At 42.3% G+C, this 14,017-nt stretch overlaps 1 protein-coding gene across 3 annotated transcripts in view; it reads left to right on the forward strand.

Annotated features, from left to right (window-relative positions):
* The window catches only part of ORC2 (origin recognition complex subunit 2), a 61,709-nt gene that overhangs the window by 46,160 nt on the left and 1,532 nt on the right, over positions 1-14,017 (forward strand). For 2 of the 3 annotated variants that reach the window (XM_058439782.1, XM_058439785.1), the window contains exons 16-17: positions 5,685-5,746; positions 6,265-6,383. In XM_058439782.1, the coding sequence (XP_058295765.1) occupies positions 5,685-5,746; positions 6,265-6,383 (181 nt within the window). Of the gene's footprint in view, positions 1-5,684; positions 5,747-6,264; positions 6,384-8,297; positions 9,514-14,017 lie in introns of those variants that run through there. The other variant, XM_032755002.2, reaches the window with a different exon arrangement.

The following is a 14,017-nucleotide window of genomic DNA, read 5'->3' on the forward strand; positions in this document are numbered from 1 at the left end:
TGCCAGGCACAGTGGCTCAAGCCTGTAATCCCAACACTATGCGAGGCTAAGGCAGGAGGATTGCTCCAGCTAGGACCTTGAGACCAGCCTGGGCAACATAGGGAGACTCCATCTCTACAAAAAATTTTAAAAATTAATTGAGTGTGGTGGTGTACACCCATAGTCTCAGCTGAGGAGGCTGAAGGGAGCCGAGATTGCGCCACTGCACTCCAGCCTGGGTGATAGAGCAAGACCCTGTCTCCAAAAAAACAGGTATTAGATCTATAAATTAGTCAAAATGTAAATGAATTTTTTTGTTTTAAATTTGAAAGAAAATTTAGTTTCCTAAAGAATAAACAGTTGGCTGGGTGTGGTAGCTCACACCTGTAATCCCAGCACTTTGGGAGGCCGAAGCGGGTGGATCAGTTGAAGTCAGGAGTCCAAGACCAGCCTGGTTAACATGCTGAAACCCTGTCTCTACTAAAAACACAAAAGTTAGCCGGACTTGGTGGCGCACACCTGTAATCCCAGCTACTTGGGAGGCTGAAGCGGGAGAATCGCTTGAAGCCAGGAGGCGGAGGTTGCAGTAAGCCAAGATCGCACCACTGCACTCCAGCCTGGGTGACAGAGTGAGCCTCTGTCTCAAAAAAAAAAGAAAAAGAAAAAGAAGAGGAAACAAGCAAGTCTAGCAGAGACAATTTCTTTTTTTGTTTTTAAAGAGCAACGAAGGGACACTTGTGGTCAAGATGGCATAATACTTTTCACTCTTTCCTTTCATCCCCTCTTGTTCCAAACACACAGCATAATAGACAAAATTTAAAAATAAATACCCTGGCTCAAAATACAAACATCTCAATGCAACAGAATGATAAATCAGTGAGCAGAGTTGAAGCCACAGCACAGCTGCATTCTAGGTTTAGAAGCAGCATTGGCAGCCAGGGTTTTGACTTATATGGGATGATAGTAGTGTGACGATATATATTGTCCAAACCAGATATTTTCGTTTAGGACAAATGCTGAACTGAACAGATGTTCATTGTAGAAATAAAACCATATAAAATACATAGCGTTCAAATGTATATATCAATATGAATAAAAGTTTAAAATGTGCATGAAATTAGGTCTTTTTAGGTACTAAAAATAATAAAAAATAATTAGGTACCAACCCTGGAGAAGAATAAAGGGGAATAGATAGAGGATGGTGTACACAGGGACTTTGGGGATATCTTTTTTTAATCCCCCTAGCAATTTATTTTCCATTTATTTTTCTTTTACCTGTGTGTTTGTGGTGGAGGGATTAACTTTTTTTTTTTTTTGAGACGGAGTCTCGCTCTGTCGCCCAGGCTGGAGTGCAGTGGCGCAATCTCGGCTCACTGCAAGCTCCGCCTCCCGGGTTCACGCCATTCTCCTGCCTCAGCCTCTCCGAGTAGCTGGGACTACAGGCGCCCGCCACCACGCCTGGCTAATTTTTTGTATTTTTAGTAGAGACGGGGTTTCACCGTGGTCTCGATCTCCTGACCTTGGGATCTGCCCGCCTCGGCCTCCCAAAGTGCTGGGATTACAAGCGTGAGCCACCGCGCCCGGCCTGGGATTAACTTTTTGTTGTGAGATGATTATAGATTCAGAAGAAGCTACAAAAATACATGCAGGGAAGTCTCATGTACCCTCCTCCCAAAGCACCAACTTCCACCAACCACCACCATCTCATATAAACACAGTACAGTATCAGAACCAAGAAACTGACATTGTTATAAGCCCATCCATATTTGGATTTCACTATTATACATGCTGCACTTGTGTGTGTGTGTAAAGTTCTGTGCAGTTTTGTCACTTGTAGCCTTGTATGACTACCACCTCCATGTATACACTCAGCTGTACCATCACCACAAGACTCAAATGTTAACCCTCAAATGCTAATTTTAATGAATGTTGTTACTCTGTAAAGCTGATTTGAACACTGAAGATAAGATTAGCATTCAACTTGGCTGGGCATAGTGGCTCACCCCTATAATTCTACTACTTTGGGAGCCTGAGGAGGGAAGATTGCATGAGGCCAGGAGTTTGAGACGAACCTGGGCAACATAGACCCCATCTCTACAAAAAGTAAAAATAAAGCCTTGCATTAATATTGAAATATGCAGGCTGGGCACGGTGGCTCATGCTTGTAATCTCAGCACTTTGAGAGGCTGATGCAGGCAGATCGTTTGAGGTCAGGAGTTCAAGACCAGCCTGGCCAACATGGTGAAACCACATCTCTACTAAAAATTAAAAAATTAGCTGGGCATGGTGGTACATGCCTGTAATCCCAACTACTTGGGAGGCTGAGGAGGGAGAATCGCTTGAACCCAGGAGGTAAAGGTTGCACTGAGCCAAGATCACACCACTGCACTCCAGCCTGTGCAACAGAGTGAGACTCTGTCTCAAAAAAAAAAAAAAAAGACCAGGCACAGTGGCTCACGCCTGTAATCCCAGCACTTTGGGAGGCCGAGGCAGGCGGATCATGAGGTCAGGAGATCGAGACCAGCCTGGCTAACGTGGTGAAACCCCATCTCTACTAAAAAATTAGCCGGGCGTGGTGGCAGGCACCTGAGGTCCCAGCTGCTCAGGAGACAAAGGCAGGAGAATGGCGCGAACCCGGGAGGCGGAGCTTGTGGTGAGCCGAGATCACACCACTGCACTCCAGCTTGGGCGACAGAGCCAGACTCCGTCTCAAAAAAAATAAAAAATAAAAAAATTGGAATAGGCATTAAATGGTTATCTAATGAAATTTTTTGATGGAATTGGGGACAAAGTCTTCATTCTGTTTTGTTATTACTAAAATAAAAGTCCTTAACTGCTGAAGGACTGTTGGAAGTTGCTGTGTGTAAAGTTGAGGGTCCATGCAGTGTGAGAGCTCACAACATTAAATATGGCACTGGCTACTCTAATGCAACTTTTTTTTTTGAGATGGAGACTCATGGTGTTGCCAAGGCTGGAGTGCAGTGGCAAGATCTCGGCTCACTGCAACCTCCCTCTCTGGGGTTTAAGGAATTTTCATGCCGCAGTGTCCCACAAGTAGCTGGGACTAGAGGCATGCACCACCACACCTGGCTAAATTTTTGTATTTTTAGTAGAGATGGAGTTTCACCATGTTGGGCAGGCTGGTCTTGAACTCTTGACCTCAAGTGATCCACTCACCTTGACCTCCCAAAGTGCTGGGATTACAGGCATGAGCCACCATGCCCAGTCTAATGCAAGTATTTTTTAGTTTGGCATGCCTAAATGTCTGTGTGCTAGCCTCAACATTTTCTTATTTAAACTATTTTGAAATTTTGCTTGATTCTGCAAACTCCAATATCATTTAGACTTGACTTGGTATGTGATTGAATAAAAATTTTAACCAAAATTCAGCTCTGGAGTTAGTAGTGGTACCTAGTTAAAAAGTAGTCATTGAGGGCCAGATGCGGTGGCTCACTCCTATAATCCTAGCACTTTGGGAGGCTGAAGTGGGCGGATCACTTGACGCCAGGAGTTCAGCCTAGCCAACATGGTAAAACCTCCTCTCTACTAAAAATATAAAAAATTGGGTCAGGCGCGGTGGCTCACGCCTGTAATCCCAGCACTTTGGGAGGCCGAGGCGGGCGGATCATGAGGTCAGGAGATCGAGACCATCCTGGTTAACACAGTGAAACCCCATCTCTAATAAAAATACAAAAAATTAGCCGGGCGCAGTGGCTACTCGGGGGGCTGAGGCAGGAGAATGGCGTGAACCCGGGAGGCGGAGCTTGCAGTGAGCCGAGATTGCGCCACTGCACTCCAGGCTGGGCGAAAGAGCGAGACCTGGTCTCAAAAAAAAAAAAAAATTAGCTGGGAGTGGTGGTGTCCACCTGTAATCCCAACTACTCAGGAGTCTGAGGCATGAAAATCGCTTGAACCTGGGAGGCCAAGGTTGCAGTGAGCCAAGATCGCACCACTGCACTCCAACCTGGGCAACAGTGAGATTCTGTCTCAAAAACAAAAAAAAAGTGTTCATTGAGATGATCCAAAATATGATTATAGTAATTGTTTTCTGGACCTGCATAACAATGAAAATGCATGTAAGTTTTGAATTTTTGGCATACCCAAGGACTGATGGGAGTCTTAGTTTGTGTAACACTGCTTCTAACCCCATAATTCTACTTGGTTCACTCTTCCATGGAATAATTCAAAATACGAAGAAATAGGTACAGTTTTATTTAGTGCTGAATTAATTTTTCTGTATCCAGTCATCCATTAAGAGTTATTTTTAATCTAAAATTGGAAATAATGTAAACATCCAAACCAATAGAGAAATGGTAAGTTTATGGTACATGGTAGATAAGCAGCTGTTAAAACTTCCTTAAGTTCTTCTTACATGTGGCAAAGAAAAAAGAAAAGAAAAACTTGTTTAGGAGAAGTTTTAAAGACATGGGAAAAATCAGGCCGAGGCGGGTGGATCACCTGAGGTCGGGAGTTCAAGACCAGCCTGACCAACATGGCGAAACCTCGTCTCTACTAAAAATACAAAATTAGGTGGGGTGGTGGCGTATGCCTGTAATCCCAGCTACTTGGAGGCTGAGGCAGGAGAATCGCTTGAACCCGGGAGACAGAGGTTGCGGTAAGCCAAGATCACGCCATTGCACTCCAGCCTGGGCAACAAGAGCGAAACGGTCTCAAAAAAAAAAAAAAAAAGACAAGGTAAGAATCAAAAAGTGAAGAAGCAAGGTATAAAGTGGTATATGCAGTATATAAATATGTGAATTTATGTTATTTCCACCCGCCTCGTTCCACAAAGATTTGAGATAACAGCATACCCAGTATGATCTCAACACCAAGTGTTAATGGATATGGGATTGATAGTTTTCTCTTTAGATGTTATTCTGTATTCCAACTTTTCTACCAACACTAACCTAAAAAGTAAGAAAAAAATACTTTTCATATTTTATTTTTTTGAGACGGGGTCTGTCGCTCAAGTATAGCCTCAAGCTCCCAGGCTCAAGTGATCTTTGCACCTCAGCCTCCCGAGTAGCTGAGACCATGGGCGCATACCACTATGCCTGGCTAATTTTTTAATTTTTTATAGAGACAGAGTCTCACTATATTGCCCAGAGTTGTCTCAAACTCCTGGGCTCAAGCAGTCCTCCCACCTCAGTCTCCCAAAGGGGTGAGATTATAGGTGTGAGGCACCACACTCAGCCTATATTTTTCTTTAGAAGAAATACAACAGCGGGCTGGGTGCAGTGGCTCACGCCTGTAATCGCAGCACTTTGGGAGGCCGAGGCAGGTGGATCACGCGATCAGGAGATCAAGACCATCCTGGCTAACACAGTGAAACCCCGCCTCTACTAAAAATACAAAAAAATTAACCAGGCGTGGTGGTGGGCACCTGTAGTCCCAGCTACTTGGGAGGCTGAGGCAGGAGAATGGCGTGAACCTGGGAGGCAGAGCTTGCAGTGAGCTGAGATCACGCCACTGCACTCCAGCCTGGGCAACAGAGCGAGACTCTGTCTCAAAAAAAAAAAAAAAAAAAGAAAGAAAAAAGCTTTCTGTTTAAGTAGGCAAGGATAGGATATTCCTTGGAGGAACAGAAGATAATGCAGATAGGCCAAGTGCTTGACATTTTCTTTGTGTATTTTACTATTAGTTGTTACCTTTTGATGTTAACATTTTGGATTTAAATTCCTGTTTTTTGTTTTGTGTTTTTTTAGGGGAATTTTCAGGCTACTAATAAAGTACCAGCTGGACAACCAGGATAACCCATCTTACATTGGTATCCAATATTTATGATATTCAATTGTGTAATTTTTGTTTTACTCCGTACATTTCCTTTCTCTGGAATTTAATGACAGCAGTGCAGTTTTTCACAGCAGTGAGTAAGTGGTCACTCATGATGGGTTATGTCTGCCACATAGCAAATTTTCAAGCAGCTCTACAGATCCACTGCTGAGCAAGGTGTTTGCTAACACAAATTGAAAGACAAACCCAGCTTACTTTTAAAATTTTCTGTGCTAACTATGGATGTGTATCTGCCAATTATGTATTTTTCATATTCTAGGCATCTTAGGAGATTTTCTTCCCCTTTGGCAAAAATGATTTCAACAAACATTTTAATAATTGTTCTGCTCTCATGACTTACTTGTTCCTTCTTTAAAAGTCCTATCAATACTTGTTCACTGCTCTGGGATAACATGCAAATAGCACTTTTATTCTGTTCTTTTGTATGAGTGTTTGTATACTGGGTCACGTCTTAGGTGCTGACTTATGTTCATATCCTTTTGAACTTGCCAGGCCTTTCTTTTCAAGATTTTTACCAGCAGTGTCGGGAGGCATTCCTCGTCAATAGTGATCTGACACTCCGGGCCCAGTTAACTGAATTTAGGGACCACAAGCTTATAAGAACAAAGAAGGTAAGACTCCACTATTGTAGCATTGTATGCCAGGAATAGTCCGTATCATTTACTTAAGGACACATATACCTTTGACTTAGACCTGATTTTGAAATTGATGTTCCATGTTGAGTCACAGAGATTCATTTAGGGGATGTGCCATTTGAGTGTGTAGAAAGAGCCATGGCAGAAGTACCCTGCTTCAGAGCAGAGCAGAGCAGAAAACTCCTCATATATTCTAGTCCAGAGTAATACGCAATTAGAAACATGGTGTGAGTCAAATAATTCTGTTCTTTTGCTTTTTCCCTCTTGCTTATTCATTAATTTGGTCTATATTTATTGAGTACTAACTACATAGATATTGCACTAAGTATTAAGATACAGTAGTAAGCAAAAACCTGATTGCTTTTCTTATGGAGCTTAAAGTCTAATGGGGGAGATGGACATTAGTCAAGTAATCGCACACATAACATTTTAACTGTAAGGAAGTCCTATGATTAGAAGGTACACAGTTCTGAAAGAGTTTATTTAACTAGGTGGATTTGACCTAATTATGGATAGATATCAGAAGAGACCACTGAGCTGAGATCTAAAGGAAGACTAGGAGGCCAGGCGTGGTGGCTCGTGCCTGTGATCCCAGCACTTTGGGAGGCCGAGGTGGGTAGATCATTTGAGCCCAGGAGTTCAAGACCGGTCTGGCAACACAGGAGACCCTGTCTATGAAAGAAAAAAAAAAAAAGAGCTGGTTGTGGTGGCACGCACCTGTAGTCCCAGCTGCCCAGGAGGCTGAGGTGGGAGGATCACTTGAGCCTGGGAGGTGAAGGCTGCAGTAAGCCATGATTGTGCCACCGCACTCCAGCCTGGGCAACAGAGTGAAACCCTATTCCAAAAAGAACAAAACACACACACTGAAAGAGCAACATTTTAGGGAGACAGATGATGAATTCATGATCTTAATCAGTTTAGACAACTCTGTTTGAGGTTCCTTTGAGATTTCCAAATGGAAATGTCAACTATGCAGTTGGATCCCTAGGACAAGAAACCAGAGGAAAGATCTGGGTTGGAGAGAGATGATTATGATTCTTATGTATTTATATTATAACTGAAACCAGGCATTGGGGGTACTACCTAAAGGGAGGACATTTAGTGAGAATAGAGAGCTAGGAGATAAGGCCAGAAGTCTGACATTTAGCAAAAGTGAAAGATAAGCCTGCAGAGGTGAGAGAAACAGCCAGAGACCTAGGAAGAAAACCAGGATGTGATGTCACAGAAGCCAAGAGAAGCATGTTTTAATGCAGAGAAAACAGCAGTGTCAGATGCTGCTGAGAGGCCAAAAAGATGAAGACTGAAAATATCTGTGAGATTTAGGAATATAAAATTCCTGATGGTCTAAGCAAACGATGTGATAATGGGAACAGTAGCTCAGTTGAACTGTGTTGAATGAGAAGTGTGGAAATGGAGACTGCCATCATAGCCAACTCGCTTGGAGAAGTGCAGAGATAATGTGATAGATGGAGAGGAATGAAGGTGTCTAGTGAGGGTTACTGAAAAATTGGACATACTTGAATGTATTAAATATTTAAAAGCCAACAGGGAAGGATCTTGTTGAAAGGAGGAAGAAAGGACACAGACATCAATAGTGTTAGATTCTAAACAGGGCAAGAAGGTGAAGAATGATCTAAAGCACAATGAAAAAAATAAATACCCACCTACCCACCCTCTAGTTAGTTGTCTTTTCCACTATAAGGCTGTTTAACTATAACTCCATATATTTAAGTATATATGACTGTGTGCCCTTTTGCCTTAATTTTTATACTTACATATTTAAAATATTACATCAAAGAAATAAATTCATTTTTTCTTTAGCCTCTACAATAGAAGAGTTCATATACCTCTTATGAATGACTAACGTACAATTATTCTTAAATCTTTCAGGGAACTGATGGAGTAGAGTATTTATTAATTCCTGTTGATAATGGAACATTGACTGATTTCTTGGAAAAGGAAGAAGAGGAGGCTTGAAGCTTTCCTTTATTCTTGAACCTCCCATGGAAGGGTTGTACCCCAGCTGCCACTCCTCTAGTTGAAAGTGTTGTGTTTACATCTGACATTAAATTATTTTTCCAGCATACAAGATTTAAATTTGGGAAGGGGGGGATGTCCCCAATTAGAACTTTTGATCAGCCTGGCTGGTACCGTCTAGTACTATGCAGCGGTCCTCAAGTTGGAGAAAATGTGCCTTTCATTCATTACCTCTCTGGAGACTTCTTGCTGGAATGAACAGTGTGCTCAGGGACTATTTGGAACTGGATGTTTTTGAATTATTTTATACTTAGAGATATTCTGAATTTTTTGAGGGCCTTTTAACACTCCCCGAGCTGATTGTTTGCAAGTGTGTTTGTTCCAGAGTGTGGAAGTATAAAGACATGGGCATCACGTAAATTGGCTTTGTTTGCTATTCTGTGTGTCAGAACCAACTAGTGTAATGGAGAGGGCAGGTCATCTCTTACTGTTTCTAAAACAACTTAAAAGGTATAGATTGGGAAGAGGTGAGTGATCCAGCTTTCTCCTTTTGGATTGAGGCTATGTACTTGGTGGGGGCAGGGGAGGGAATATATTATAATACTATTCAGTTGGGATAATGGGAAAAACAGAGTATATAGGGTATCTACCCAGCCTAGAAAGCACAGGAACAATACGTCATATATTTGGAACAGTTAATGTCTGTGTCATAACCTTCATGATACCAGTGAGAAGCCAGGCTAGAGAAATAAAATCCTGAATTACATTTTAGTAATTGTTTTCAAGACAACAAAAAATAAAACATTTCATTATTCTTGTATATTGACATATTTTTCTTTTCTTGAATAACATGCAGGTGAGTAGCATATTAATGGCTGGCTGTAAATTAATCTTGATTCCTCTGTCAAGTAGACCTAAAACTCACTGTAAGATATTTCAGTTTTTTCCTTAAAGTGATGATTTCAAGCCTCCTAAATATTTGCACGAGACTTTTTTCTTAGGAAAGAAAAAAGGCTCACCTTGGCTACTGTTGTCAGCTTACAGTCATCACATACCCCCTGAAATATTTGACACTTGGAAATGAAATTCTTCCTGAAAATATCACTGCAATAAAATATGTACTACATCAGCATTTCTCACTCATTTCTTATCTTGTAAACCTCTTTGATGAAAATATTTCCAAAAATCCTTGGAATTTTTAAATAATTTTTCTTGTGGCATATAATTAAGTAATTTTGGCCAGGCATAATGGCTTATGCCTGTAATCACAACACTTTGGGAGGCCAAGGCAGGAGGATCTCTGGAGCACAGGAGTTTAAGAACAGCCTGGGCAACATAGTGAGACCTTGTCTCTACAAAAAATTTAAAAAATCATCCGGGCATGGTGGCCCATGCCTACAGTCCTAGCTGCTGTGGAGGCTGAGGCAGGAGGATCGCTTGAGCCCAGGGGTTCAAGATTACAGTGAGCTATGACTGTGCCACTGCACTCCAGTCTGGATGCAGAGCAAGACCTTGTCTTCTTTTTTTTTAACACACTTTTTTTAAAAGTAATTTTATGTTAAGTCCATGGGCTTAGTCTTTTTTTTTTTTTTTTTTTTTTTAAGATGGAATTGCACTGTCATCCAGTCTAGAGTGCAGTGGCGTGATCTAAGCTCACAGCAGCCTCCGCCCTCCTGGGTTCAAGTGATTCTCGTGCCTCAGCCTCCTAAGCTGGGACTACAGGCACACGCCACCACGCCTGGCTAGTTTTTGTATTTTTAGCAGAGATGGGGTTTCACCATGTTGGCCAGGCTTCGAATTCCTGACCTCAAGTGATCCTGCCTCGGCCTCCCAAAGTGCTGGGATCAGGGGTGAGCCACTGTGCCTGGCCATGGGCTTAGTCTTAAATATAACCTCTAGTCAAAATGTTTAAACAAATTTGTACATGAATGTGATTTTAAAAAATTTTTTAATAGTACCAAAGGATATTCAGTGAAAGTGAGTTTCCTGCCTACTCCCTGATCCACCCAGTTCTTTAGGCAACCACTGATAGCATTTTCTTAAGTATTCTTCCAGATATCATCTATGCATATGTAAAAGTATCTGTCTTTCTCCTTTTAAAAACACAATTGGTAATATATCATACTTGCTGGTTTGCACCTTGCTTTTTTTGCTTAATATATCTAGTTTATAATGACCTAATGTGCAAATTTTTGCATCTGCCCTAAATATCTACTGGTTTATTTTTATAATTTTTGTGTCTATACTATTTGCAAGCAGTATGTGTCAGTAGACTTTATTATTAATAAATAAAAAGCCAATTTGGATAGAATCACTTTGTAAATCTGTAGTGCTGGTTTTTTACTAAAAATATTTTTAAGTTCTTCAAAAGAAGTTTTATGAGTGCATCTTACAGATCTGGTGAAGATCTTGGCACATTATTGTATGCTGTTTGTTGACTTGTGTCCGCATCGGTGTCCCTGAGGCTCTAGCAGTTATGTCTTGACTGCTAAGGCTCTAATTTCTTCTACTGTGTTAACTTGCTTCTGGCAAGATTGAACAGACCTACTGAAACCTTGAAAGGTTTTCTGGGTATTCTTAATAAAATTGCAAAAAAAAAAAAAAAAAGGCACAGGAGATGTCAAACATTTATTGTTTATAAATTTGTCACAGTGCTGAATTTATTGTGCAAGGACTGCTAAATTAGTTCTCACAGTAGTCCAGAAACTGGACTTTCTTAGCATCATTTGTTATTTTAATACATGATCACTTCACTCATATAAAAGATCAGTGGAAACAGGTGCGGTAGCTCACACCTGTAATCCCAGCATTTTGGGAGGCCAAGGCAGGCCAATCTCTTGAGGCCAAGAGTTCAAGACCAGCCTGGCCAACATGGCGAAACCCTGTCTCTACTAAAAATACAAAAAATTAGCTGGGCATGGTGGCACGCACCATGTAGTCCCAGCTACTCAGAAGGCTTAGGTGGATCGATCATTTGAGCCCAGGAAAGCCGAGGCTGCAGTGAGCTGTGATCATGCCACTGCACTCCAGCCTGGTGGCTAACAGAGTGAGACCCTGTCTCAAAATAAAAGATCAGTTGGTTTGGGGGCTGATAAATAGATTTTGCCTAACTTAAACAAAATAGAAGTTTACTCTTCTTGTTCCAGCTAATTCAAATGTGAAGGCAGTGGCATTGTTCAGAATGCACTTTTTATATTCTATGAAGTCAAATTACTCTTCCAGCATAATCCTGAATAGCCTAAATTTGAACACTTACTACACAAAAGGCAGTAGTTGTGAGGATATGAAGGTGAAATATGAAATGTCTATAAGTGTTTGTTTTTGAGACAGGGTCTCTGTCACCCAGGTTAGAGTGCAGTGGTGCCATCTCAGCTCACTGCAGCCTTGACCTCCTGGGCTCAAGTGATCCACCCACCTCATCCTCCTGAGTAGCTGGTACTACAGGAGGCACGCACCACCACACTTGGCTTTTTTTTTTTTTTCTGTAGAGATGGGGTTTCACCATGTTGCCTAGGCTAGTCTTGAACTCCTGGGCTCAAGTGATCCACCCACCTGGGTCTCCCAAAGTGCTGGGATTAACAGGTGTGAGCCACCTCACCCAGCCTATGAGGTTTTAATAGCATAAGTTATAGCATCCTTAATGTGTTGAATAAGGCAAATTTGAAAAGATTGATGCTATGGAAAATATAACTTTAAGCATGAGTACAATACAAAGCTCATTACTAAATTTTCATACCAATTTTTATATTTATCACTGGCCCCAGGCTTCCCAAGTATTTAGGGTCAACATCTTTACCTTTGCTACCCAAAATGTAGGTCTTAAAATGGCAGCATTTGCCTGGCACAGTGGCTCACGCCTGTAATCCGAGCACTTTGGGAGGCTGATACGGGTGGATCACTTGAGGTCAGGAGTTCTAGACTACCCTGGCCAACAAGGTGAAACCCCATCTCTACTAAAAATACAAAATTAGTTGGGCATTGTGGCGAACGCCTGTAATCCCAGCTATCTGGGAGGCTGAGGCAGAATTGCTTCAACCTGGGAGGCGGAGGTTGTAGTGAGCTGAGATCGTGCCACTGGCACTCTAGCCTGGGTGACAGAGTGAGACTCTGTCTCACAAAAAATAAAAAATAAAAAAATAAGGCCAGGTGTGGTGGCTCACGCCTGTAATCCCAGCACTTAGGGAGGCCAAGGCGGGTGGATCACCTGAGGTCAGGAGTTCGAAACCAGCCTGACCAACATGGAGAAACCCTATCTCCACTAAAAATGCAAAATTACCTGGGCCTGGTGGCACATTCCTGTAATCCCAGCTACTCAGGAGGCTGAGGCATGAAAATCACTTGAACCCGGGAGACGGAGGTTGTGGTGAGCCAAGATCACGCCGTTGCCCTCCAGTCTGGGCAACAAGAGTGAAACTCTGTCTCAAAAAAAAAAAAGGCCAGGCTCAGTGGCTCACGCCTGTAATCCCAGCACTTTGAGAGGCCAAGGCAGGATTCCCTGATCTCAGGAGCTCAAGAGCAGCCTAGGCAGTGTAGCAAAACCTGGTCTTTACAAAAGTAAACATTTTTTTAATTTGAAAAAATTAGTCAGTAGGGGGTGGGTGGTAGCAGGTGCCTGTAGGCCCAGCTACCCAGGAGACTGAGGAGGGAGGGTCACTTGAGCCTAGGAGTTTGAAGCTGCAGTGAGCTATGATCGCACCACTGCACTGCAGCCTAGGTGACAGAGCAAGACCTTGTCTCTAAATAAAAAAGAAAGAAAAGGGAGGGAGAAGATTAGGATTTTGCTTTCGGACTGGTTAAAGGAGGGCGGGAGAACTCAGATTCTTTCCTGAGGCCTGCCCCTGAGGCTTAGCACATCTAAAAGACTGTAACAAGGGCTAGAGAAGTTATAAGCCAGGAACTGTGCAGAAACACGTATATATGTATGTTTTATATATGATAATATATGTATATTTTAACACCCCACATATTAAAAATCCAGATTTCCTTTGCCCCTGAAAGATCAGGAAGACTTGGCCACGCTGGACCTTCATTCTGCCCAGCAGCAGTTGCCTTGGGCTGAACTGTTGCTGCCACCTCCTGGCCAGCTTCACTTCTTTCTTGCACTCGTGTCTGATTTGGATCCTAATCTAGATTGGTATGGAGCACCCTCTAATACATGTGCACAAGAGACTATATAAGGTGTCATGGATGCACAACAAAGGTGGTGATACTATTCCCTACAATCTGCAACCTTACACCCGGAATGTACTGTCCATGTGGGCATCCAAGGCGACCTTGTAAGTCCTACAGGATAGGGAAGATTTTTCATGTGACACCTGTGAGGGAATGTGCATGTCCTTCCTCAGCCTTCAGCTTTCTGGAGTAGACAAGGGATTACTAAACCACTATTTCATGTCAGTATGTGGCCTTATTTATTAAATCAGCAAAACAACACAAAACATGTCATTAGACACTAAGCTTAAAAATGACATTTCAGGCCAGGCATGGTGGCTCACACCTGTAATCCCAGCACTTTGGGAGGCTGAGGTGGGCGGATCCCCTGAGCCCAGGAGTTGGAGACCAGCCTGACCAACATGGTGAAACCTTGTCTCTACTAAAAATACAAAAATTAGCTGGGAATGGTGACGTGTGCC

The sequence above is a fragment of the Hylobates moloch genome, unplaced genomic scaffold, assembly GCF_009828535.3.
Source record: "Hylobates moloch isolate HMO894 unplaced genomic scaffold, HMol_V3 SCAFFOLD_1, whole genome shotgun sequence".
Taxonomy (NCBI): Eukaryota; Metazoa; Chordata; class Mammalia; order Primates; family Hylobatidae; genus Hylobates; species Hylobates moloch.